Source organism: Saccopteryx bilineata, chromosome 7, assembly GCF_036850765.1.
Source record: "Saccopteryx bilineata isolate mSacBil1 chromosome 7, mSacBil1_pri_phased_curated, whole genome shotgun sequence".
Lineage (NCBI taxonomy): Eukaryota > Metazoa > Chordata > Mammalia > Chiroptera > Emballonuridae > Saccopteryx > Saccopteryx bilineata.
The window spans coordinates 109319408-109346012 of record NC_089496.1 but is presented as its reverse complement, the minus strand read 5'-3'; the positions used below and the strand labels follow the sequence as shown (position 1 = coordinate 109346012).

At 53.8% G+C, this 26605-nt stretch overlaps 1 protein-coding gene across 1 annotated transcript in view; it reads left to right on the top strand.

The window, feature by feature from the left end:
• Positions 1–26605, top strand: part of ADAM12 (ADAM metallopeptidase domain 12) — a 311461-nt gene that overhangs the window by 270884 nt on the left and 13972 nt on the right. The window contains 9 exon segments of the mRNA XM_066240397.1: positions 599–688; positions 2842–3037; positions 9866–9974; positions 10080–10278; positions 12383–12460; positions 14502–14610; positions 16328–16463; positions 17133–17238; positions 18917–19096. Of these exon segments, the coding sequence (XP_066096494.1) occupies positions 599–688; positions 2842–3037; positions 9866–9974; positions 10080–10278; positions 12383–12460; positions 14502–14610; positions 16328–16463; positions 17133–17238; positions 18917–19096 (1203 nt within the window).

Genomic DNA, 26605 nt, shown 5'->3' with positions numbered 1-26605 from the left:
TCTCTGTTTATATCCCTTGCCAATCAGTGGGCACGGCCCACAGACCTCTTGGCATTCTCATGTGCATTTCTGAGCTGGGGGTGCCTGGTCGGGTTAGACAGCCCACCTGTGCCCTGCGAGCTCACCTGTGGCATCGGCTTGGATGGCCAGGAGCTGTGATTCTAACACAAGTTGAAGGGCCTTTCCTGCCGGCATGCTCCTGGTGGAACAGGTGCTTACTCTGGGAGGAGGAATGTTTACGTGCATCTACTATGTTTTTAAAATAAATAAGCTCTGAGCATTCTAAGGACCCTGATCGAATTCACTGCAGTTCGACCTGCAACAGTCGGAGCCCCAGCCACGCCCCGTACCCCTTTGTGAAAGGCGCTGGCGTGCTGCCGACTGTCCCCAGGGACTTGCCCGCCCCCTCGGTCCATAAACCTCTCCCAGAGCTCTGCCTTCGTGTGGACGGAGGGAACCCTCGGTCAGGCTGGTTTGCGGCGCCAGGGCTGGGCCGTCGGGTCCTTTCTTTGCCCGTCACAGCCGAGTACAGTCCAACGTGGGCTTTCCCCGAGCGGCTGCTGCTCCTGACCCCACACGAACACGCTTCCCTCCACAGGAGTGTACCAATCTCTGCTGCAACGCCACCGCCTGTACCCTGAAGCCTGACGCTGTCTGTGCCCATGGGCTGTGCTGTGAAGACTGCCGGGTGAGTTCTCCGGGCCCCAAGGTTGCCGTGGGTTCCGACATCCCAGTGGGGCAAGCCGTGCAGGGCGGCGCCCCAACACTCGTGGCTGCAGAGACTGTGGCTCCTTAGGGGGTTGGCGTGTCTCCGCCTCCAGGCCACACGCACCTTCCCAGGCTACGTCAGCTCTGATCAACTATTTGTTTAAGAGCTGAAAAGTGATTGGACCAAAAAACTCAGGCTCGTTGTTACTGGTTACATGTGCCCTTGGAGGCACGTGCGGTCCTGTCCCCATAACCAGAAGGAGGGCTCCAGAACACGTTCCACTCCTGTCACTCAGCCTTACGCAAGCTCCCCGTGCTCGATGCCAAGAGCGTCTGGCTGCCGGGCTGGGGAGCCTCACAGGTGGTCCCACGGGGGCGGGGGGGGGGGCTGCATCCTGATCTCAGTGTCATCCTAACAGAAGGTGCCACCGGCCGGCCCCGCCCAGCCACCCAGCCCTGCCTAGCCCAGCCCGGCGGTTTTATGCCTTTGCATTTCAGCCTCCATCACTATCTGTTTTGGCAAGTCCGTGCTTTGTGTCATTGTTCAGCGCTCAGACCTGACCCGGAAGCTTGAACTTCTGATTCGGAGGGTGCACGGGTAGAATTTTATTTCTTTTTAATGAAGTCATCAATCTTGGCTTTCTGCATTCAGGACCCTCCCTGTGACTAAGCACAGTGATTCAGAAGTTCATTAAAACATGTTACGTTCAGCCTGATCAGGCAGTGGTGCAGTGGATAGAGCATCGGACTGGGATGTGGAGGACCCAGGTTCGAGACCCCAAGGTCGCCAGCTTGAGCGCGAGCTCATCTGGTTTAAGCAAGGCTCACCAGCTTGAGCCCAAGGTTGCTGGCTTGAGCAAGGGGTCACTCAGTCTGCTGTAGCCCCCCAGTCAAGGTACATATATGAGAAAGCAATCAATGAACAACTAAGGAGCCACAACAAAGAATTGATGCTTCTTATCTCTCTCCCTTCCTGTCTGTCTGTCCCCATCTGTCCCTCTCTCTGTCCCTGTCACAAAATAAAAAATATAAAAGCATTTTATGTACAGCTTAAAATACCCTCGCCTGACCAGGCGGTGGCGCAGTGGATAGAGCGTCAGACTGGGATGCGGAAGACCCGGGTTCGAGACCCCGAGGTCGCCAGCTTGAGTGTGGGCTCATCTGGTTTGAGCAAAAATTCACCAGCTTGGACCCAAGGTCGCTGGCTCCAGCAAGGGGTTACTTGGTCTGCTGAAGGCCCACGGTCAAGGCACATATGAGAAAGCAATCAATGAACAATTAAGGTGTCGCAATGCGCAATGAAAGGACTGATGATTGATGCTTCTCATCTCTCTCTGTTCCTGTCTGTCTGTCCCTGTCTATCCCTCACTCTGACTCACTCTCTGTCTCTGTAAAAAAAAAATAAAAAATTTTTTTAAAAATACCCTCATCCCCTCCCTACTTGTGATTAACATCAGGCACCCCCTGGCATGCCCAGCTTGTGGCGGGAGGTGGGGGTAGGGGCTGGCGTGGGGAGGTCAGTGGCTGTGCTGCCTCAGATGAGCCACTCGAAGCCTTAATTTCTCCAACCACAAAGAGACGAGGCTCAGGTCGGATGGTCCCTAACATCCTGTACTGTCGCTGCTTGACCTCCTCTGCACCTCGCCCCGTATAGTCCTGCAGACAGGTTTCCAGCTCCCTGGTTTGAGGACAACATAAAATAGCTGTTGTCACTGTGCCCGTGGAATTATTTTTGTCACCTTGCAAAAGCTCATCTTATAACCTGCAGTGGTATCGGCCACCAGAGCTCTTTTTCTTCAGAATCAGTGGGTCCATCAGGCAACACTCCCCTCTCCCCCCTCCCCTGTCCCCAAGGAGCGGGTGCCAGTGACCTGCTCGTCTGCTCATCAGACAATCCTAATGTCCTATGAGGCTAAACAGAGGCTGCTCCTGACCGCCCACCCCCCCACCGCCCTTATGGTGGAAAGGCCGTTGTCTCCCAGAGCAAGACAGTTATGTCAGTGACTCCCTCTGCTCTAAGGGGACTGACCCCTTAATGTGACACATAAGCGTGGCCCGCTCTGCCCAGCCGGGAGCTGAGCCCGTCCCCGTGCCCACAGAGCACGTGCCATGAACACCCTCCTCTCCTTCCAGCTGAAGCCCGCAGGGACGGCGTGCCGGGGCCCCAGCAACTCCTGCGACCTCCCCGAGTTCTGCTCGGGGGCCAGCCCCCACTGCCCGGCCAATGTGTACCTGCACGACGGGCACCTGTGTCAGGGGGTGGATGGCTACTGCTACAACGGCATCTGTCAGACCCACGAGCAGCAGTGTGTCACGCTCTGGGGACCAGGTACGTGGCGCCTCCAGCTCAGGTCGCTGGAGGAACTGGCTCCCTGGCTGGGCTGGGGACTGCCGGGCACCGGGCGCCCGCAGGAGCCAGCCCTGAGGACCTCTGCCAAGGGCTGAGGGTGCCCGAGATAGTCGCTGCAGCCGGGAAGGCCCCACGCAGACCTGGTGCACGAGTTGTCTGTGACCAGGAAGGATGGGAGGGGCACCTGACTTCCAGACAGGAGGCCCACGGGAGGGACAGCGAGGGCAGCAGGCTGGACTCCGGCACTCGGGGAAGAACGTGGACACAGGAGTGTGAGGCCCGGAGTGCCCTGTGGTTCTGACGGCGGAGCCTGGGGCTCGTATGCTCCAGAGAAGGTGCCAGGCAGCAGGGGCCAGGTCAGTGAGAGGCTGTCTGCTTACTGCCGCTCTTGTCGGTGACACTGGGCCGGGGGCCGGTACCATTTGTCCCTTCTAACCCTCCAGTGACCCCTGAGGTAGGGACAATGACTAGAGTTTTACAGAAAGTAAAGCTCAAGCTCAGAGGCTATAAGTCAGTTTCCCAAAGTCATGAGGCTGGGACTTGAACACAAACCATTGGGACCCAAAGGCCACATGAAACGCCTACCCTGTGCAGTCACCCCAGAGAGCCGGGCCCTGAACTAAAGTCCCGTGCAAGTTCTAAAGTTGAACAAACTCTCGGATGCGAAAGGGGGAAGAATCTGTCCCTTCTGTGTGTGCCACTGTGTGGCCCCTTCTTCAGGGACCAGAGACCCGGGGCTGCCCAGGGCAGTCGGGGCCCCGTGGGCGCATCACCCCAGGACTCGCTGCCCATCTCCGGGGCCCGTGCAGAGTATTCTCTGAGGGTGCGGGCCCCACCCAGTCTTTTCCCTCTCCCTCCTCCCGCTGGCTGCCAGGGTGTCCTCAGCTCTGGCCGGAGACCCTGGCCGTGGCGAGGCCGCCGTGGTGAGCTGGGCCGCGAGCCGGGCGAGCTCAGGCCCCGGCTCTGGGGGGAGAAGAAATCTGATACAGACCTTTGTAAGACTTGGCGGTGAGGTTCTGCTTTTAGGGGTGAGGAGGGGAGGAAACGAGGGCTCCAGATGATGAGTCAGCATCCAGCTCCAGGGTGGAGCAGGAAGGGAGAACACTGACCCCAGCGAGGAGGACAAGGACAAGGACAGACGTGTTCCTGGGGCTGGACCCTGGCGTGGACCGCCCCTCACCCTAGCCCCCTTCCAGCCCCCCCCCCCGCCATGCCCCTGGGCACTGGGAACTTCCTGAGGGAGAAGAAAGGAAGTGTGGACACAGCGTATGGGGTCAACACAGCCCCGTCCCCCACACCCACTTCTCCCCGTGAGCCTCAGGCTTCGTGGGTGGATGGGGGTGGGTGGAAAGAGGGTCCCGCGTGCTTCAGCCCAAAGTCCTGGCCCCTGTGCCTGCGGGTCTGGGTGGGCCCCCAGGCAAGGGTGGGGGCCTCCTGGTCTCAAACAAGGTCAGTCTCTACAATGACAAGCACAAAGTAGACACTCACTATACACATACCAGCCGGTCGTAGGGCTCTGGATGGATGAGTGCCTTTGGACACCGTTTAGCCAAGTGAGGTCACCCTGGGACAGTGCTACTGCTGCCGGCCAAGCCTTCATGGCATAAAGCACCACTAGGGGCCGTCCCTTCCCAGCCCTTCTCAGACTCGGTGACCTCCCATTCTTGAGTGACAGGGGGTGTGTCTGTGCTCCCTTCCAAGGGGTGTTCTGTGCCGGAGCACGCACAGCGCCAGAGCTTCGCGAGGGGACGGTCTCTGCGGTGTCCCAACGTCGTCGGGCCGCGAGTGAGGTCAGATGGGGCCCCCAGCTCTTGCCAGGCCACCGCCCCTGTGTGACTCAGCTGGCTCCAGGCCTTTGCTTTGTGGCGACCAAGCCTGGTATTTATTATCTCATCGGCTTAGTCCTTCTCGAGTGGCCTGACCAGAGAGAGGGGGAGCCAGACAGGCGGCCACCGTGGCGATCTGACTCACGGGCTGGGCTTTCAGAAAGCAAGAGCAGCAGGAAGTCACCTGCTTTGAACTTTCAACATCCTTCCTGGCAGCCGGGGCTGAGGCCTGAGGACCCTCCCCACCCACCCAGGAGCTCCTGGCTTCTCTTTCCCTCCCTACCCTTGCCCTGCCGACTGAGGGGGCCTCGGCCCAGTCAGGTGGGTTTGCCATAGGGCATCATTGCACCTAGACGAACAGTCCCCGGCAGTGGGGATGCTCAGAGCTCCCGAAATGACAGGGTGGGGACCCCACCTGAAGAGCCGCCTTGGGTCCGTGCCTTCAGTCTACCTCTCCAAACCCTTCTTAGTGCTTCAAGTCCCCACATGGAACTCCTCAGAAGGGCAGAGAGCATTTGTGCCCGGACCAGATACGGCCCTGGGACACAGGGCTTCCTGAAGAGCCTGGACCGCCCACCACCTTGGCAAACGCAGAGTGCGCCTCTCCTCCCACGCCAGAGTGGCCGCCGCACAGTCCGGTTCAAGGGCACCGTACAAGTCTCCTGCGGCAGCTGGAACAAATGACCACAAACTCCACGGCTCGCGACCACACAAATGTATCACCTTCTAGACCTGGGGGCTGGAAGTCCTAGAGGCAGCTGTGGGCAGCGCTGGTTCCTTCTGGCGGCCCTGGGGGAGCGTCCCGTCTCCTTGGCTCATGGCCTCTTTTCTTCACCCTCAGGGCTGGCAGCACGGCACCCCCCCCCCCCCCGCGCCCTCTGACCTCTGCTTCCCTCCTCACATCTCCTTCTCTGACAGGACCCTCCTGCCTCTCTCTCAGGAGGACCCTTGTGATGATCTGGGGACTCACCCCATCTCAGGACCCTTAACTTAATCGCATCTTCAGGGCCCCGTCGCCATATAAGGCTCCGAGAATTAGGACATGGACCTCACTTGGGGGTGGGTCTCTTTCCTGCCTGCCACAGGCCCTGAACAGACCACCGCCTGGCAGAGTGACCTTTCAGTGGACAACTTGACCTTGTTGGGCCTCATCTGTGAAGAGGGGAGAGCAGCAGGCCTCCCCCTGGGTACACTGTGATCCTCTACCACTGCCTGGCCTCTGTTGTACGGCACATGTCCGTGCACAAGTGTGCTAGGTGCCCGGAGCCTCGTACATGTAGATTCTATAAACCAGATGTGACTGTGTTGGCAGGAAGCTCACAGATGAGCGAGCAGGAGCCTAGAGTCCTGGGTCTGGCTGTGGTCCGGCTGAGCTGGAATGGGCCCAGCCTGCGGGGCAGGGGTGCAGCCAACCAGGCAGGCGTCATAGAGGAGGCTGCCCGAGAGTCTGTCACCTGCCAGGGTGGAGAGGAAGACTGGTTCCTGCATACGAAGTGGCAGGGGTCAGGGGACACAGGAACCATGGGGCCATCCCAGGGAACCGCAGGCTGTTCTGTTGCAGAGAGCTTGTGCTATGACCTGGAGAGCAGAAGTCCTCTTCTGTCACACACACACACACACACACACACACACACACACGTCCTCTTCTGTCACACACACACACACACGTCCTCTTCTGTCACACACACACACATGTCCTCTTCTGACACACACACACACACGTCCTCTTCTGACACACACACACACACACACATCCTCTTCCATCACACACACACATACACACACACACACACACACACACGAGCTTGCGCTGTGACCTGGAGAGCAGAAGTCCTCTTCTGTCACACACACACACACACACACACACACACGTCCTCTTCTGTCACACACATATACACACACACACACGTCCTCTTCTGTCACACACATACCCCCCACCCCCGTTCCTCTCACTTGTTAAATGTTCATCACTGTCCTTGTTCATGTAAGATGCTGACTCAAGAGCCCCGGTTCTGCGGGGATGACATTCTTCCCACGCTCCCTGTGTGCTCTGGCCGGGGGCGGAGGTCATTTCCTCTTCCTCGACCAGGCCCCCAGCCAGCTAGAGGTGCTGGGCTGAGAGCCTTTTCACCCTGTGTCACAGCGGGCGGCGTGACTGTGCTTTCAGGATTCAGAAACGAAAATCTCTGAATGGTCAGAGATGCCTTTGCTACATCTTGTCCCCCATCTGCTAGCAAATGCTCTGAACACCAGGAGCGTGGAGTGTTCGTGGAGTGCTTGCTCTGCTGGCCAGGGCCGTGTTCCCCCAGATGACCTGGCCAGCTAACTGACTCATCCAGGATTCTCTAGTCACAGTCACGAAGTCAGTTACTCACTCCTGGGCTCTGGCACCCCAAACCCTGGCCGGATGAAACCCTCCCTCCAACTCACCGTCCCCATGGGAAATGGGCTTGTCTGAACCCAGCGTGACAGTTCAATAAAATTATCCCACTTCCACATATTTCTACAAATAAAATGATTTTTTTTTTAATTCAAAACATATGCCTGCACCTCCTAACTAGCAAAGCTCATACACTTTTAGAATACCTTCCGAGTTTTGGATTCATTTGTTTGTTTTTCCAGTTATTACTGTTGATGATCACCTGGTTGGCTAGGAGTTTAATTTTTTTTTTAACTCACTGATTTTTTTTTTCTCCCACAAACCTTGTAGCTGAAGACTTTGTATCTTGATGTCAAGCACATAAATATTATCAGCAGGTGAGACTGTGACGTGTACGTCACTGTCTTTGCCCAGCTTGGTCTTAATAACCACACAGACTTTTCTGTCCACGCGACGTGACCTTCATTCTTGCTGAAGGATGGCTGGGTGTTTTCCTTCAGGCAGGAAACTGACTTTTGCCAACGTTGTCTATCTGAACCCTTGATGTGGTTACCGAAAACAAACATCACTTAACCGTCTGCATCAGGGAGGGCCTGAAATATGTGAGCTTTGTCTGTCTGGTCCGCCACCGGAACCTCGTGTGAGCTAAGCAGACGACCTTCCTGGGCTGGTAAATATTCAGCATTTATCTGAGAGGTCGGTTTAAATGAGTTTGGTTTTATTACGATACACCTGCGGGCAGTAGTGGTCCTCCCTGTCCTCAGCTATGCTGGCTGCGGATGGAAAGGAAAGACATTTTTTCCCCAAGAGTCTTATCGTTGAGGAGTCAGGAAAGTCTCCCTCTTGCCCGATGGTGTGAGAAGAAAATGATAGGATCTCTCCCACTTGGACTTGATTTTCTTATTGACCGCAAAGGCCGGTACGGAGAAGGAGGACAGAGAGGGAGCCGTGGCAGGAGGGGACGCGACTGTGTTCCGTTGTTCATAAAATGCCGGTGTCCTTGGCTGTTAGGGGTGGGGGTGACCGGAATCCGTGACAGGGACCAAGGAGCTCGTCTGACGAAATCGGGGGAAGTGCATTTGCAATCACGGAGTCATTTTAAGGAAAGATTAACTCAAAGTGTGGGCTGAATTCAAGGTGTCATCGCATCTTTCAGAAGAGAACCTCCAACCTCCAATGACTGGTAAGAGGTCTATCCCTCTGAAGATAAAACTGGTGATCAAAACCCATCACCTCCTGTATAATTATCAAGTGCAATAGGATGTCAGAAATTGCCTCTGAAAGGTTAAACCTCCCTTTACGGGAGGGCAAAACACCTGAGTGTTCCTTCGTTAAGAAGTCAAAGCTACAAAGGGATGTAATATAGTAGTGCTGAGAAAACGTGTCATTTTTTTTTAAGAGACAGACACGAAGCCTCGTCTTCATGGAAATGTGCAAACATGGAAGTCCAGTAGCCTTGAACCCAAATCTGTGCTTTATCACATCTTGTGAGTGGAGAGAAGTCTTTGACACTGTTTATTTTTGTTGTTGCTGCTGTTGTTTGTTTTTGTGGGGGTTTTTTAGGTTAAAGATTTTATTGTACGTAACTCCTTTTGCAGGAATTTTGATCTTTTAAAGAAAACAGAGCTTGAGCTTGCTGCATCTCCAGAGCACCTTGGAGGGTAACTGCAGTAACAACGCTGTAGGGCTTTATTCCTCATTCCCCAAGCGGGAAAGGTAACTGAGTTCCCAGCCGGGGGCGGGGAACAGCGGGGTTCACAGCGAGCTGCGTCACCTTCACAGGCTGAAGGGATTACACTCCAGAGGGCGTTCAAACAACACGAAAAGAATCTCAAGTGACCAGTTTCAAAATACCAATTGGCATGGACCAAAGCACAGGTTCCTTCTCCTGAGGGATGTGTGCCTTCGAGAGATGTCATCGCACGCAGGATTGGCAAGCCCTCCAAGGCTCTGGCGCCACAGACCCAATTATATGCTCTCTGTCCCCAGCCGGAAGATGCACTAAAAATGGCCATTTCCTGAGCCCTCTGGCCCCCATGCCCCTCTCCTTCGGGCACCGTCATGCTGTGCCGGACGTCTGTGGAGTTTTATGTCGCCATGGCGTCCGAGAGGCATCTCTGCCCTACAGACTGAACACGTGTGAGGTCTCCGCGTTCTCACTTGTTCTCTCCCTCACTGCTCCCCCATTTAGTCGTCACTGCTCTCCAGCACCTGCTAGAGCTTGCATGTCCCCCCTCCCCCTCCTGGAACAGTGTGGGATGCTGTCAGAGAGAAGAGCCAGCTTCCCCCTCTTCCTGCAGCCAGCCTCCTCCGTTCTGGGCGCGTTGGGTCTGGCCCCACAGCCAGGTTTCGTCCCCTGCGAGGCTGCACAGGCCACGGCCCCGAGCTGTGAGCTGCGGGCTTGCCTGTGAGCTAGCTACGTGGACAGAGGCAGCGACGGTCCCACCTGCCAGCGCTGGCCAGGAGTCAGCCAAGGCACCGGCTGTGTGTCCTCTGGACACAGGACTCGTCTTCCTTAAACCTGAAAGCCCAAAGCTGTTCCAAGAAAAATACGAAAACCCCCTCGCAGGAGCTGACCGCGAGGCCTTGCTTCCGTTTCAGGTGCTAAGCCGGCCCCCGGGATCTGCTTCGAGAGAGTCAACTCCGCAGGTGACCCGTACGGCAACTGCGGCAAAGACTCTAAGAGCTCCTTTGCCAAATGCGCGATGAGGTAGGAATCCACCTCCTGACCGCCATTGTTCTGAACGTCCCCCGTGGCTGAGAGTTGCTTCCAAACGCCCCCTCCTGGGGGACTGTCTTGTTCTTGCCCTTCCAGGGACGCCAAATGTGGCAAAATCCAGTGTCAAGGCGGTGCCAGCCGGCCAGTCATTGGTACCAATGCCGTTTCCATAGAAACGAACATCCCACTGCAGGAAGGTGGTCGGATTCTGTGCCGCGGGACCCACGTGTACTTGGGCGACGACATGCCGGACCCCGGGCTCGTGCTTGCCGGTACTAAGTGCGCAGACGGAAAGGTAAGGCCCAGAGGTATGATGCTCACGTGCGTCATAACGGTCAGTCTGGAACAGGGAGCAACAGACAGACGCCTTTTCCAAGGACCGAGTTCTGAGGTGTGTTTGATTTTCTAAACCTTCTCCCTCTCAGAACTTTGTCTCTGGTTCCCTCCAGTTCTTTGCACCTAGAAGAAGAAATCAATAAATCCTAGATCCTGGGTTGACCATTGGGATGCAGATTTGGGGAAATCTGGCTTGTTGGTTTTTTTGGCCTTTCGTGTTCATAAGTCATTTCTACACTCTTGGATGTCGCGAGGGTTTCCAGCCAGGAAATTACTTTGGAAGGAAACGCAGATGCATCTTGCATTGTTTTCGGAAATGGGGCCTTGGCCTCTGGCCAGTGTTCTTGGGGTTTCGTTCTCACCCGGATGGCGGGAGGAATGGGAAGTCTGATGTATTTTCAGAAACCCCCAAGCAGCAGATAGGAGAGAGGAAGAGTTAGAATATGCCAAAGGCTGTAAGAGTTCTTTGGAGACCAGAGAGAAAGGTAGACAGATGTTTTAGGATTTAGAAATAAAGTCCAAAATTTTTTTAAATTTTTTTTTGAGATTTTTCACCAGATCTGCTCCATTGATTTTTTTTTTCACCAGACTTTCTCATCAGACTAAATGATTGCAAGTTAATAAAATGACCTAGGGATGAAGATGAATCAACCCCCATGTGCTTTTCTGGAACCCCATTTTCAAAACGATTATGAAATCACTCACGACCAGGGAGGTCACAGAAGGAGCCAGACCCACATTCTGCTTGTCCAGCAGAGTTCCCAGGGCAAAAATTCCCCCCACGCCTCCCCTGCCCTGTCCCTCCTCCACCCTGCACCACAAATTGCCCTGAGGAACTAGCCTGATGCGTGGAACACATGATACATGCTGGACATCTCCTTGACCGCACACGTCATCAGTTTGTATGTATTCAGGCCTTTGACATTAGGATGACACCCGTTTTTAAAACTGTCGGAACAGCCCGGGCCAGGTGCCTCTGCACACTGCCGTTCCAAGGACTCGGTTCACCCACGAGGTTTTATTCCTCCACGCGCAATGTTAAATGTGCTTTGACCTCCGTTTCTGCAGAACACGGGGCTCTTTGAAAGCCATCTTTGTTCCTGTAAGTGGGCTCGGAGGAGAGCAGCAATGTGGTTCTGACCAGGGCCCTTGTATGTTGGTCGTTGTCCGAGACAATTCCTTTTATTGGCTGGAATGTGACAGTCCCCTTGGCTGAGATGATGGCCAGCCCTTTACATCAGCCCTTATTCGTGCCTGACATGAGCTAGGAGGATCAGATGATGAGCTTCCCATAGGAAGGTTCTACGGGATTGAAAATGCTTCTACAAACGAAAAGTTAGACTGCCTTTGAGCCCACTGATTTGCAGCGTCTTCTGGGAGATCAAGGTCCCGGTCCCCTGAGTCTGGAGTATGTTACACACCTTTGAAATGAAACTAGACCCTTTCAAACCAGCCCAGTGTCGCTCAGCAAAGCCTCTGCAGAGGCTCGATACGTACAGGGGACCATCTGTTTCCTTTGCTGAGCGTTCGTTCCTGTTGAAAGTTCACCTCATCGGTGACAGCACTCGTCAGGCGGTATTTTGGGAAAGCTCCCATGTTTCTGTACCTCCTGGACCCTGGATACTTGGTCTCAGAGTCTACACAGGCCCCAGAGTAAGGACTGATCTGTTTCACCGTCTCTTGGATCTTTTCATGGAGAAAAGAAAATGCTGCAGTATGTCGATTTTCTACTGCAAGCTCTAAACAAACAAAAAAATCATGAGAAAGTCAGTTACCGTGATTACAGGATCGACCAAAACCATATAAAAATTTGCCAGAAACATGCGGAAGACACCCCCCCCCCCCGTAGCGTTCGCGTGGGTCTGAGGTCCCGAAAGGCACTGAGATTGGACGCAGGCGTCGGGATCCATGTCTGAGCGAGGTCGTTGTGCCGCATCCAGAGTAACGGAGAGGGGGTCTCCCCAGACTTCCCGATGCGGTCCCGTTGTGAACAAATGGATGCGTGCGCGTGCGTGGGCTCGCACAAGTCCTGAGACGCTCCCTACGTCTTCTTCCTCCCGTAGATCTGCCTCAATCGTCGCTGTCAAAATATCAGCGTCTTCGGGGTCCGTGAATGTGCGATGCAATGCCACAGCAGAGGGGTGAGTAGGCCGAACGGTCTTGATTTATTCTAGCCGGTCCACAACAAGCTAAGCACGAACTCATTCACTGGTAAAGGTAAATATATTTATATATGTGGCAGCGTCTCCTCAATGTTTTCTTCTTAGAGACATTCATTTTCTTCACCCTTTATGCATAGTAGCATAGCAAATGTGATTTTAATGAACCAAAAATGAGATTGAGTGGTAATTAACTTTCCAATTAACATTCTATGATTTTTTTTTTAAAGGGGGAGGAGGGGGCAGGGGAACATTGTCATTTTCAAAGTCATTTTAAAATGAAGCACCCTTCATGAGGAGTTGTGCAATAGCATGTCAGACAGAGCGGTTCCTTTAAGTGTCAGAGCACACGCCTGAACCACAACCCTCCCAAATGGACTTAAGACAAAGGAGACAGAACATGGACCCACGTGTTCCCAAAGCCCCGGCCAAGGCGGTTGTGTCTCAGGAAAGCTGTTGTTTCAGTCCGGAGAATCTTCAGGGGAGAAGAGGACGCTAATTGCCTAAAACAGCATTTATTTTTCCTGACGGTCTCAATGATTTCCCATGGCACTGTATCCATCTTGATTTGTCATGCTGGTGGTGCGGTTGTGTTTCTGAAAGCATTTCCTGCAGAAATCACGCTCCCAGTTCTATTTTTTAAAAACCTGCCAGGCGCCCGCCAATGATTCTAACGTAGAATTATAGGGTTTTCACAAAACGACTCTGGCAGCGTAACCAGAAAGAATGATCGGGCTGCCTCCCCCGCGTGAGTGTAGCTGTCCGTGTGAGATGGAATCCTTTCATGTCTTCATCAGATCCTGGCGACCTTTCTAACAGCTGGAAGGGACAGCCTCGTGCTGCCTTAGGATTTTACCGATGAAGGCGCCCAGGCTCCAGTAGGGGGTAGTGACGTGGTCAAGTTACTTGACCCATGAATACCAACGCTGGGTCAGGGACCCTGGACTTCTCACTGTCCAGCCTCCCCGGGGACCCCACGTTCTCTGAGTAGATGGAGCAGCTGCCAGGAGGTGGTATCCAGGAGCTTGACCACAGTCCTTCCCTAGGGAGCCCAGGCTCACCAGCAGCACCTCTCGGCGGTCTCTCTACCTAGGCACAGGGCACATGGCTGGGCAATGCAGCCTCCTTCTCACAGAAAGAATGCCACCTTGTTTTCGGGCTCATGTGCTGTTGGGTCATGGACTAGGTCGGTCAATACCTATGTCACAACAAGGATGGTGACACAGGTTAGGGAGCAGCCACCATCTGTCACCACGGTAACCAGGTGAGCAGGAGCCAGCCCCTCTGGGGAGTGTGCTCTGGCCTCCAGGTTGGGTTCCCGATCCCGGGCCACCTCCTGCTGTCCTGGGTGCCCGTTTCCCATCATAGCAGAGCCAGCATCCTGGTCCGTGAGGACAGCAGTTCTCTGTTGGCTGTGCCCACCCTGCAGGGCTGGGAGCCGGGAAAGGGCCACCAGGAGGCTCTGCTGGAAGGAAGTGGGTGTTTCAGGCAGGAGACACAGGAGCAGGCTCAGTGGATGTGATCCTCATGTGGCCTGGCTGTGGGTCACCCAGCCTCGCCCAGACTCCTGTCTGAAGGTGCCCAGAGGTTGTCAGGCCTGCGATGCCCGAGGGCTCAGGTTCTACATCCTGAAGCGGGGTCCCTGTTCACCACGCAGAAGGCCTCTCATCGTGGCCAGGTGAAGAGGGCTTCCTGGGTTTAAAAAGTACCCAGGTTGAGACGTGGTAGAAAGGAGAGGAGGGGCCCTAACGGTCACCATGACTCTGAACAGCTGCTAACTGGCGGGTTACGTGACACGCAGCCTCAGGCTCTGGGCTCCTGTGTGGCGTTCTGCTCTGGGCCTGTCCTGACAATGACATTTACTGAGTCTGGTTCCATGGGTGCTGAGGGGGGTTCTGACCTCAAGGCCTTTGCTTTGCCATGGTGCCCAATGAGGGCTCAGAGACTAACCTCTGCCCCGGATGGACACTGTGTCCTAACTCTGCCTCCCTCTCTGTGCCCTTCTTCCCGGCCACCCTGAAAGGTGTGTAACAACAGGAAGAACTGCCACTGTGAGGCCCACTGGGCGCCCCCCTTCTGTGACAAGTTTGGTTTTGGAGGAAGCACAGACAGTGGCCCCATCCGGCAAGCAGGTTGGTGGGGACAACACATCCAGAGGAGGGGGCACTGAGCTACAGAGGGGGGCGGCTGGGGGAGGCTGAGGGGTCTTTCCAAGAAAGATGGGGGCTCACCAACCATCAGTGTGGCCGTAGATATGGACCCCCAGGAGCAGGAAACCTCTAACCTCCAGCACTGCGGATGCTCCCCTTCCTCCCCCCCAGCACTGAGGGTCCTCCCCTTCCTCCCCCCTAGTACTGAGGGTCCTGCCACCCACCCACTCCCACCCCCCCAGCACTGAGGGTCCTCCCCTTCCTCCCCCCCAGTACTGAGGGTCCTGCCACCCACCCACTCCCACCCCCCCAGCACTGAGGGTCCTCCCCTTCCTCCCCCCCAGTACTGAGGGTCCTGCCACCCACCCACTCCCACCCCCCCCAGCACTGAGGGTCCTCCCCTTCCTCCCCCCCAGCACTGAGGGTCCTCCCCTTCCTCTCCCCCAGCACTGAGGGTCCTCCCACCCCCCAGCACTGAGGGTCCCCCCCTTCCTCCCCCCCAGCACTGAGGGTCCTGCCACCCACCCACTCCCACCCCCCCAGCACTGAGGGTCCTCCCCTTCCTCCCCCCAGTACTGAGGGTCCTGCCAGCCACCCACTCCCACCCCCTGGCACTGAGGGTCCTCCCCCAGCACTGAGGGTCCTCCCCTTCCTCCCCCCCCAGCACTGAGGGTCCTGCCACCCACCCACTCCCACCCCCCCAGCACTGAGGGTCCTCCCCTTCCTCCCCCCCAGTACTGAGGGTCCTGCCAGCCACCCACTCCCACCCCCTGGCACTGAGGGTCCTCCCCCAGCACTGAGGGTCCTCCTTTCCTCCCCCCCAGCACTGAGGGTCCTCCCACCCACCCACTCCCACCCCCCCAGCACTGAGGGTCCTCCCCTTCCTCCCCCCCAGCACTGAGGGTCCTCCCTTCCTCCCCCCAGCACTGAGGGTCCTCCCACCCACTCACTCCCACCCCCCCAGCACTGAGGGTCCTCCCCTGGCCACCCAGCCCCACAGCTGCAGGAGAAACCAACGTGGTGGTGGCATCTTCCCTTCCACACCAGGAGGGACCTTAGCGCTTTGCACTCATCAAAGTGGGTCAGATCACAGGAAAGGGGACGTTTCCGTAGGGCAGATACACCGCATCATCCTAGAGCAAGGGTTTGCCCCAAAGGCTGGACTCCACATCCCTGACAGAGCAAAACAGACCCGGGAGCATTTCATCAAGCTGCAAGCTTTTCTTTGTCTTTTTCTTTTCATCCTCTAATTGGACACAGTGTCCAGAAATACAGTCTTGGTCTAAAGAAGTACAGAGATAAAAAACAAGGAATGAGACGAGGAAGGGACCTGAGGGGCCATGAGTGTGATGGGGGCTGGAGAGGTTTTAGCCTGGGGACCACTGTCATTCTGAGGGAACTTGAATGATGGCTCTCTGCTGTTGTCATGCTGGGGTGGGGTGGGGGGCTGTGTGGCCACAGCTGCGGTCCCACCTCCCAGACTCTATTCCCATTTGCGAGCTGCAGAGTGGTCACCAAGGAACGCTGGCGACACAGCCCGAACCCCACACCCGGCCTCTGCGCGCCTTCTGGGGCTCTGCTCTCTCCACCCCTGTTCCTCTGAAGCCCGCTGGGCCGTAACCGGGACAACTTGCCACATGCCTGGTCGCAGCGTGACCCCCACCACCACCTTCCCTGAGCCAGACGTGTTTCGTTTCAGACCACCACAGTGTAACGCTGGGGGCCCTGGTGACCGTCCTGTGCCTCCTCGCGGCCGGGTGTGCGGTTTACCTCACAAGGAAGACGTTGATTCGCCTGCTGTTTACGGACAAGAAAACCACCATTGAAAAGCTAAGGTACCGTGGTTTGGGAGGGGTCATCTTTTCAGGACGTGGCGGTAGAGAGGGTGTGCCAGCCACTGCCCGTGCCACATGGCCTTCAGCAAAGAGGAGGTCGACGTGACGTGCTGGGGACGAAAGCTGGTTTGAGGGGGGAGGGTGGTTTTGTCTTTTTCTTTTTTTGTGTTGACATTTCTGCTGGACCAGCTGCCTCCTTCACCTTCCCTTCAAACCGTGTGCTAGTTGTTACAGAAGTAAGCAGGTGGCAGGCAGTGTGTCTCTCTGAGGGACTCTGCCACCCTGGCAGGAGTCACTTTCATAAGACGTGGGGTGTTAGAATGCTTTCCTCGGGTGTTTGGCTCAACTGTCTTCAGACGGCGTCACTGAAACACCAGCTTTATAGAAAAACATCTCCCAAGTGCCACAAAGCCGTGATTCTATGGGTTGCAAGAACTAATTTAGCAGAGTAGAGGCTTTGGGGAGTAAAAAAAAAAAAAAATCAGTCTTTATTTTTTAATCTTGTAAGAGTGTTAGATCATTTAACCTTTACGTGTTTACCTACACGGAGTTAAAAAACATAAAATCAGTAAATTGTTTGTTTCCGCATGGGGTTGTGAACAAAACAGAAAAGGCGCCATGACCCGGAAGGAAAGGGCCCCGGGTGAGCAGCTGTGGGTTCTGTTGCAGGCGCGTGCGTCCAGCCCGGCCCGGCGGCTCCCAGCCTGGGCAGGCTCCCTTCGCCCCCCTCAGCAAAGGGTTGGTGAGGAAGCCCGCACAGGCCAGCACACACAAGGTACGTCAGTGTGCATGTGGGGACACGGGGTCTGCCTGGGTGGGAATGGATCTTGGGGTCCTTTTTGTTATGCAAGTTCAACAAAGGTGTGCCGAGGTGGTGGCCAGGGGCTGGGTGGAGGCTTGCAGTAGCCCTGGAAGCTCTGTGAGGTCCTGTCGGGGCAGACAGTGTCCCCAGTGTGATTGATGTGGTGTGAGGTTGTTGTGAGCCATGATCCCTCCAGCCAGACTCCCAGGAGGCTCAACGTATCTGCCAGCCAAGAAGGTTCCTGATGCTGGGCCCCTCCTGTGGGTTCCGATACACCCACAGGGTTGGGGTGAGCTTCTTTGGCCCCCTGTCACTCCCAGGGTATTTCTAAGAGTTACGCAGCTCTGTCAACTCTCTGGTTTCAAGGAGCTGGAATCTTAATCCTAGGTACGTCCAGGCTCCCTCCTGTCTTGTGAAATGGCTGCTCCCCTGGTGAAATATCACTAGAGCTCTCTCTGATAGGCAGTTTCTCCAGGGTTCTGACGTATCCATGAGAATGCTTGAATACTGGACTCGTGCGGCAAGAGTCAAAATTATAGCAGTGAATATAGGGTTGGTGTCAAGAAAATCATTATCGCAATAAACTATTTTATCTCCCTTGATCTAAAAAGTGTGGAGGGTTGGGTTCCAAAGAGGAGCCCAGTATTCCTGATAAGCTTGGCCACCTTTCACCCCCAAATGTAGGACCATAGTAGAAACAGCTTTATTTCTGGCAGCCAAAAACGGGATGTGACCCAAACATCCACCGATAGGCAGAAGGATAATCTGGGTATATTTACATAGTGGACTGGTACTCAGTGATAAAGGGATGAACCACTGATTTACACAACATCATGGGGAAAGTCATCGTGCCAAGCGAAAGAAGCCAGGAAAGAATGGGTACTCTAGGATGCCATTCATATGAAGGTCTAGAAAATGCAAACTGATTAGTTGTGACAGAAAGCAAGAGTCCCAGGGAAGGGGAGATGAGAGGGTGGAAGGGAGGGACTGCAGGGACTCTCTTTTGGGGGGGTGATGGATATGTTTATTGCCTTGCTTATTGTGATGGTTTCATGGGTTTGAACTTAATGTCCAAATTTACCAAAGTGCGCATTTTAAATACATTCCATATGTCCAGTAGACCTCAGTAAAGCTGTTCTTAGAACTGAAGAAAAGAGGGAGGGAGAGAGGGCGGGGGGCCGGCAGCACAGCCTCACGCTGCGTCTGTCCACATCTGTTGCCAAGACCGGGACACTGTGCAGAAGAGCCCCCCCCCCATGGCCCGAACCTCAGCCCTGGCTTCCAGAAGCCTCCAGGCCCCTTGTCTTGGTGTTGTCCTTGGCCGTTCCCTTGAAACCTGATCTGTGTCTTCACACCTGTCACTTCCTCAGGTGTCTTGAACCTATTTGTTAATGATTTAAAATCAGGGTTTTTTTTTTAATCCAAACAAATGGATCCCTCTTCTCCCAGATTGGGGGCAGGGTGCTTCTGTTAGAATGTTGTAGTCTAAATAAATAAGAAGAGGCTCCCTCTCGTGTGCTCCTGGTCTCTGCCCCTTTCTTCACTCCACCTCCCCTTCGTCTACGGCCCACTGCACAGCACGGCCTTGTCCTGAAGGAATTACATGAACTTTGAGAGCCACGGATCATAGCTATTGGCTTTGACCCCGCAGGACAATCCCAAGAGACTGCCGCCAAGTCAGAACATTGACATCAGCAGGCCCCTCGGGGCCCTCGACCTCCCTGGGCCCGGTTCGCCTCAGCGAGCGCTCCCAGCTGTCCGCCAGGCTTCCCGTGTGCCCGGAGTTCCCGCCAGACCCCTGCCCGCCAACCCTGCTCTCAGGCAGGCCCAGGTACACCCTCCGCGGCCGATGGGGCGGGTGCAGTTCAAGTCCTGGCGCCGATGCTTGCTCAGGTGTGAACTTGGAGGATAAGCTGTCTCCCTTTTCACGGCGTCCCCGAGCTCCTCTGATGGTTCCCCGAGGCGCCGCACACTGAGCATCCATGCGGGGCTTGGCGGATAGTAACCGACGTTCCTTTCTAGTGGTGGTTGGTGACATTTTTACAATCAGAGTTTTGCGAGGGCGCCTGTGCAATTAATTACCCCCTCACGGAGACGCTTTCAGGGGCGGCAGGGGCACTGCTCACAATTAGGCCTGGGCTGTCAGACACAGGCGGTCGCTTTGGGAATGATTGTGGGGACATTCTATTACTCTTTCACGTTTTTGAAATTCTTTTCGAAAATTTTTACTGCCTGTTGCATTCCTCCATACCAGTGGTGGCCCTGTACTAGATCCTCTGGGTGGCCCACCTCCTGTGGACGCTGTGTTTGAAAGTAACGGTCTCTGTTTGTTCTCACCATGAACGTGACATCGTTTCACAACGGGAAACATGGGGGGGTGCAGAACGAGCACGTGCAAAGCACAGAGAGATCACGACCCTGGTGACGTTTCACGCCATCTCCTGGCTATATTTTCTTCTAGTCATTTTGAATGTAGTATATGTCTTTTTAACATAATTTATTTTATATCGTTTATATACATTGCTTTATATACTATTTTTTTGTCGTAAAATCATTCACATTTACCACAGCGTTAAAAAATCTTTTAAAAAACATTATCCAGTCGAGAGCACTCTACTGTATGTGTGAGTACATTTTTACATACTTGACAGTTGGTGGGCATGTTTCGATATCTCTAAGGTTTGCTATTATAAATCACTCTGTTATGAAGGTCTACCAGGCGTCCCCAAACTACGGCCTGCGGGCCGCATGTGGCCCCCTAAGGCCATTTATCCGGCCCCTGCCGCACTTCTGGAAGGAGCACCTCTTTCATTGGTGGTCAGTGAAAGGAGCACTGTATGTGGCAGCCCTCCAATGGTCTGAGGGACAGTGAGCTGGCCCCCTGTGTAAAAAGCTTGGGGACCCCTGGTCTAGACAGATCCATTCTGAACCACTTGAATCCCTTAGGAGACATTCCTAAAAGTGAAAATACTGGTTTGAAGAATGGTATGCCATTTTAAGCCTCTCCCTATAGAAATTAAGTATTTTTCAGGACTTTTATGTTCATGTTTGTCCCATTATTATGGAGCAGCTGTTTCTCTGTATGTCTCACCAGAACTCTGCAAGGACTGGTAACATCTTAAAGCTCTGCCAACATGATACACAAACAACACATCTCTTTTTCTTTCTGCCCAGTGGTTTTATCAGTAACAGAAGGAGGGTGGTGTTGAAATCTCCAACTATAAATGTGTCTCTTTTTAGTCCATCGTTTTTTTCTTCGAGCATTTTGAAGCTCCATTGTTTGTGATACGCACAGGTAAGTGTGTGTCTTATGGATGTAATGTCCCTCTTTAGCTCTGGTTCTATACTTTGCTCTCAGATCTGCTTTACTTCATATTAATATATCTAGTTTTCTTTTGATTAGTGTTTGTAATGCATGGCTTTTTTCATCTTTTTGCTTTTCACCTGCCTATGTCATTTTATTTGAAATGAGTTACTCAGAGACAGCATATAGTTGGGTTGGATTTTTCCCCCCATTGATTTGAAAGAAAGAGAGGAAGGGAGAAAGAGAGAGAGAGGCATCAACTTGTTGTTCTACTTAGTTGTTTCATTTAGTTGTGTGCTCGTTGATCTCTTCTTGTACGTGCCCTGACGGGGGAGCAAAGCCATGACCTCGGTGCACCAGGATAACACTCTGTCCATTGAGCCCCCACCATCCAGGGCTGGGTTGCATATTTTTTCATCATTCTGCCAGTCACTGTCTTTTAATAAGTTTGTTTAGACCATTTACATTTAATACAATTATTGATGTGTTACCATTTTAATATTATGTTTGTTCCCTCTTATTTTTGTTTCATTGTGCTCCTCTTTCCTGAATTCCTGTGGGCTAGTTGAACCTTGTTTTAGTATTCCATGTTGATGTATCTGTAGCACTTTTTTTGTATAGTCTTTATATAGTTTTTTTGTATGGTTGTTGCAGGGCAGTGTTTCTCACCATAGGCATTATAGCCATTGTGGACTGGATAAACTTTTGTTGTATGGGACTGTCCTGTTGTGTCATAGAATATTTGGTGGCATCTTGGTTTCTACCAAATAGATGGAGTAGCATGTGTAATCATGTCTCCAAACATTGCCAGATATCTTTTAGGGAACAAAATCACCCCTGATTGAAAACAGCTGCTCTAAAGATGACACTATATGTGCGTAATTTTTCACAGTCTACCAGTATCAGTATTTTATCACTTCAAGTAGAATATAAAACCTTGACAACCTTTTTAGGTTCTGCCTTTATGATCTAGATATCTTAAATATTACCTTTTTTTTTTTTTTCCATTTTTCTGAAGCTGGAAACAGGGAGAGACAGTCAGACAGACTCCCGCATGCGCCCGACCGGGATCCACCCGGCACGCCCACCAGGGGCGACGCTCTGCCCACCAGGGGGCGATGCTCTGCCCATCCTGGGCGTCGCCATATTGCGACCAGAGCCACTCTAGCGCCTGAGGTAGAGGCCACAGAGCCATGCCCAGCGCCCTGGGCCATCTTTGCTCCAATGGAGCCTTGGCTGCGGGAGGGGAAGAGAGAGACAGAGAGGAAAGCGCGGCGGAGGGGTGGAGAAGCAAATGGGCGCTTCTCCTGTGTGCCCTGGCCGGGAATCGAACCCGGGTCCTCCGCACGCTAGGTCGACGCTCTACCGCTGAGCCAACCGGCCAGGGCCTTAAATATTACCATTTTACACGCTGAGAACCACTGCAGATACTGTCATTTTTGCTCCACTGCATCTGCTTATATTTATCCTTCTCTCTCTCTCCTCACTCCCGATGTTCCAAGTTTCCTTCTGTTTGTTCTTTCTCCTTTTCGTCTGAAAAACTTCCTTTAGCAGTTCTGGTAAGGCAGGTGTGCTGGTGACAAATTCTCTTCATTTCTCTTTATCTGAAATGGTCTTCAATTTCACCTTTATTTCTGAAGGATCTTTTCACTGGACCTAGACTTCTTGGTTGACTGTTGTTCTTCTTCCAACATTTGAAAATGTTGTCCCACTTCCTTCTGGCCTCCAGGGCGATGAGACATCTTCTGCAAGTTCTGCCCACAGTCTCCGTGCCAGGGGAGAGGTGTGGCCTGCAGTTACAAAAGGGAGGGAACACGGGGCTCTGCCACCTCCGGCTGCAGTGCCTGGTGAGGAGGAGCAAGGGCGTGGCTTTTTCTCTGGTGTTCACCTGCAGGAAGCGTCGGGTCAGGTGTGGCCAACATGTCTCTCATTTCCTGGGTCACTTTCCTCCAGGCCTGTTGGCTAGAGATGCCCAGCTTTTCTCGGGCCTTTGTTGGTCTGGCATCATAGGCAGGGCACCTGCAGATTGGCGACCTCTCCAGAGCCCCCCCCCCCCCAGGTCAAGAGGTAGAAAAGGCAGAAACGAAAAACAAGAACTCACTCCTGCGTAGTTTCTGGAGTTCTGAGACCCACTTTTCCTAAACGTTCAGAGGCTCTGCCCGCTGTTTGACGGATGTTCCTCCCGACCTCCTTGTTGCAGTTAGCAGGAGAAATAGGGCTGAAATGTGCTTTCTTCCACTCTGTCCTGACCTCGTTTCTTTTTGTATTTCTTTGATTATTGCTCCCCTTGAAATGCTTTTTATATATCTATTACCAATGATTTGCTGGTAAATTGGCTGTCAAAAAACCCCAAAACAAAAAAATAAAGCGCTCCCTGAATTATAGGTGATTTCTCAGCTGTAAAAATTCCCACTGTGCCCAATTTCAAGCTATAAAGTGATGTCGCTGGACGAGGGGTAGAGAAGCGTCCGGTGTGAGCAGGGGCACCCCCCCCCCGCCCTGGCACACGGCTGCTCCTCACCCCATTTACTCAGTGGATTGTCTGCGCCCATCCTTGGCCAGTTTTCTCTTCTGTTTGAGAGGTACCGTTTCTTCCTGGTTGGTAAGAGTTTATTTTCTTCACAGATTGAGGATATTTACCGTGCCCCAGTAATTCCTTGTCAGCGTGCTCCCTGGTATGTCTGTCTTTTGATTTGCTTCGTGATGATTTGTAATATAAAAGGAATTCTGATTGCAAATTCTGTCTCTGTTTATCTTGTCTCCTGTGATCACTCGCACTCCTCTTGTGCTGGCAAAGCCCCTCCCGTTTCGTGTCGGCTGAGGCCCACCTGTGATTTCTTCCCTTCGCTGTGTCGGCTGCTGGCAGGTCTGCGTCCTGCCCTTGTTCTTCTAAGCGGTCTTGGATGGACGCTGGTGGGAGGCGGCAGGCATGTCAAACCTTTCTGGGCAGGGACATATTTGGGAATCAGATGAAAGTGATGAATGCCTGGAAAATGCACCCATACTCAATATGTTACATGTAAGCTCCAGCTAGCCACAGGGTCGTAGCCCCTTGCCCGTGACTTCCCTTTTCCCAAGGATTTTTATGTCTCCTTCTAAGCAATGTGCACCATGTCCATCTGGGACTGTCCCTGCCCGACCATGTGATCGGAAGGACACTATTTCGATTTGCTGGTGTCTTTTTTCCCCACCAGCGGTAAATGCCTACAGAAAGGAGTCTCTCAAGATTTCTCTTAAAGCAGACTCTGAAAAAATAAGTAAATAAATAAATAAGAAGGCTTCCATTCTGATTTATAAAACTGAGGAAATGTTACCCTTTGAACATCATCACTGAAAAGCCCACACTTCCCACTCCTGGCTGGTGTCTGTCTGGGGCTCTTCCCAGACATCTGGTGTAGATTAAGCCCACATGTTCTCCCTCATCGCACACGGGGACCGGAAGTTCATGCCGTGCCGGTACTGCGGGTGTTGGGTGGTGGCTCTCGTTTGGCGGCACTGATATTTCGTTCAGAGTGCCCACACTCTGCCCTACACAATGACCAACACGCCACTGTCCGAACTCTCCAGGAGGGAGGCCCTGCCGTGAGCACGGTGCATCGGGCAAGCTCATGTGTCAGAAGTAAACGGCATGTATGGAAAACATTTCATTGTCCACCAGAGGGTCTGTTAGACTTTCTGACGAGCAAGAATGGTTGCATGCACCCCCGCCCCCGTCCATAAGCCTGCCTCTGTGGTGCGATGACCCATGGAATTCAAACTTCTCAACTCGCTTCGGAGTCTTGATCAGGGAAACTGACCCTCATTTCCCTTCCATTCTGTTGGCTGTCTTAGGGGGAAATCGGCCGCCGTGTTCGCCTAGCTGTGTGTTGACGGCTACCGGGTTCCCCGGAACCACAGCTGAGTGAGAAAGGCTGAGAGTGCACCTGGGAGAAGCGCAGGAGTGGAAAGAGGCCACAGCAGTGGGGGGTGGGGTTGCCTGCTGCTGTGTACGTCACAGAATGTCTTCTCTGTGGCTGTGTCACCTGCTGTCGAGTCAGCACCAACCACTGGGGGCCCTGTGCGTGACATCCACAGTGTCCTGTCCCCTGTCCTCTCCTGCCCTGCCCAGCTCCTGTGGACCCCTGCCTATGGCTGTGTTAATAGAGTCAACCCATCTCATCTGGGGTCTTCCTGTTTCCCTGCTGCCTGCCATGTTCCCAGCATCACTGTCTTTCCCAAAGAACCCCGCCTCTCGTGATGGGCCGGACGTAGAACAGCCTCTGTTTTGTCATCTTTGCCTCCAGTGACGCTTCAGGCTCCATGTGTTCCTGGACTTTCTTGTTCATCTTCCTAGTGGTCCAGGGTGTCCCTGGAGCCCTCCTCCAGCACCGAATGGCAAGGGCATCTCTCTTGTGTTTCCTACCAGCCGTCTTCATTGTCCCATGTCCGCGTCCATGCACAGCGCATGGGTGGACATAGGTCTCCCCTGATTCTTCCATCACTGCCTTTCCGAGTCTCAGCCTTCTCTCCGTTTCTGGGCTCCGCTTGAGTTGACTGCAACAAGGTCAGCAAAATCCTGACTGATGTTGGTATCTTGGTTAGAGTTGTCTATTTCTTCAGCGGTCGTACGATTTTTTGGTCTCCCAATACTCAAATGCAGCCCTGCGTTGGCACCGATCTGTCCTTGGCCTCAAATCTGCCCTGCCCTAGGCGGTCTCTGAGGTCCATGTGGGGAGAGGGACACGTCAGCACCCCTATAAGCCCCTTCGGAGTCGCCAGGGGAGTTTTCTGCACCTGCTGCTGCTGGGTGGGGGGCCCGTCCAACTCTGAAAAGAGAAGACGCAGAAAGACCAGGGAAAGTCACAGGCGGGGCAGCTTGGAGAGACTTTCTGGTGATGGTGAAACTTAAATATTTCATGTTGTCTTTCTCTGGTTACAACCCTTCACCCCAAAAAGTCAGTTATTCTATATAATCATGTTTAAAATGAAAAACACATGACAGGGGAGAAAAAAGGACAGGTGCGCCCCAAGCACGTGTCTTGAGCAGAATCCTGGGAGAAGCAGTGGCGGGCACAGGCTCCCCGCGGCACGGGGCGGGGCGCTGCGGAGGGCAGCTCCAGAGACACACTAAATAGGGCAAAAGGACCCCTTCCTGGGCCGCAGGCATCGTCAGTGAAGTCCACTGACTGGGCCTCCCAGAGGGAAGGGGCCCTGGAAGCACTGTGCGAGCCAGAGGGACCAAGGAAGGGTGACGTCTGACACAGAGTGTCGTGTTCTCTGCAGTAGCTGGTTCCTTTGAGACACCCTTCCACCTTCAGTGAAGCAGCTGACCATTGTCATTGAGGGGGCTGCCCAACGGGGCCTTGCATCAGGCCTGAGTGGGCTGTAGAACGAAGGAGGAGCCACCAGCACAGGAAGGACAGACTTCCAGAGCGAGGACACCCCCCTCCCCCGCAATCGGATTTGCGATGCTAAGGGAGGCTCAGACGGCAGACTGGACAGGGGAGTCCCAGGGCAGTGTGGAGGCGGCGGCCCAGGCACAGACACACCCAGGACAGGGGAGTCCCAGGGCAGTGTGGGGGCGGCAGCCCAGGCACAGACACACCCAGGACAGGGGAGTCCCAGGGCAGTGTGGAGGCGGCGGCCCAGGCACAGACACACCCAGGACAGGGGAGTCCCAGGGCAGTGTGGAGGCGGCGGCCCAGGCACAGACACACCCAGAGAGACAGGAGGTGCCGGCACAGAGAGGGTGTTCCTACTGTCACACAACACGGTTCTCTCAAGTCACTAAATGTGAGCTTTAGAGCGAGACCCTCATGAGGCTAGAAAGTACGAGGACACTTGGGTGATGTTCTTAACTGCCCAGCACCAGAGTGTCCAACTTCACTCCTGGGGGGGAGGAGAGAAGGGACAGGGACGAACCCTTTTGGGGTTCTTGTCAGATTTCTAGAACATAAACCACCGAAATCCACTGTGCCGTTTATTCTGAATAATTGGCTTAACTCTTGTAACGTTTAAGTAAAAAACGTGTTCTCTGTCACATCCACGACAGATTTC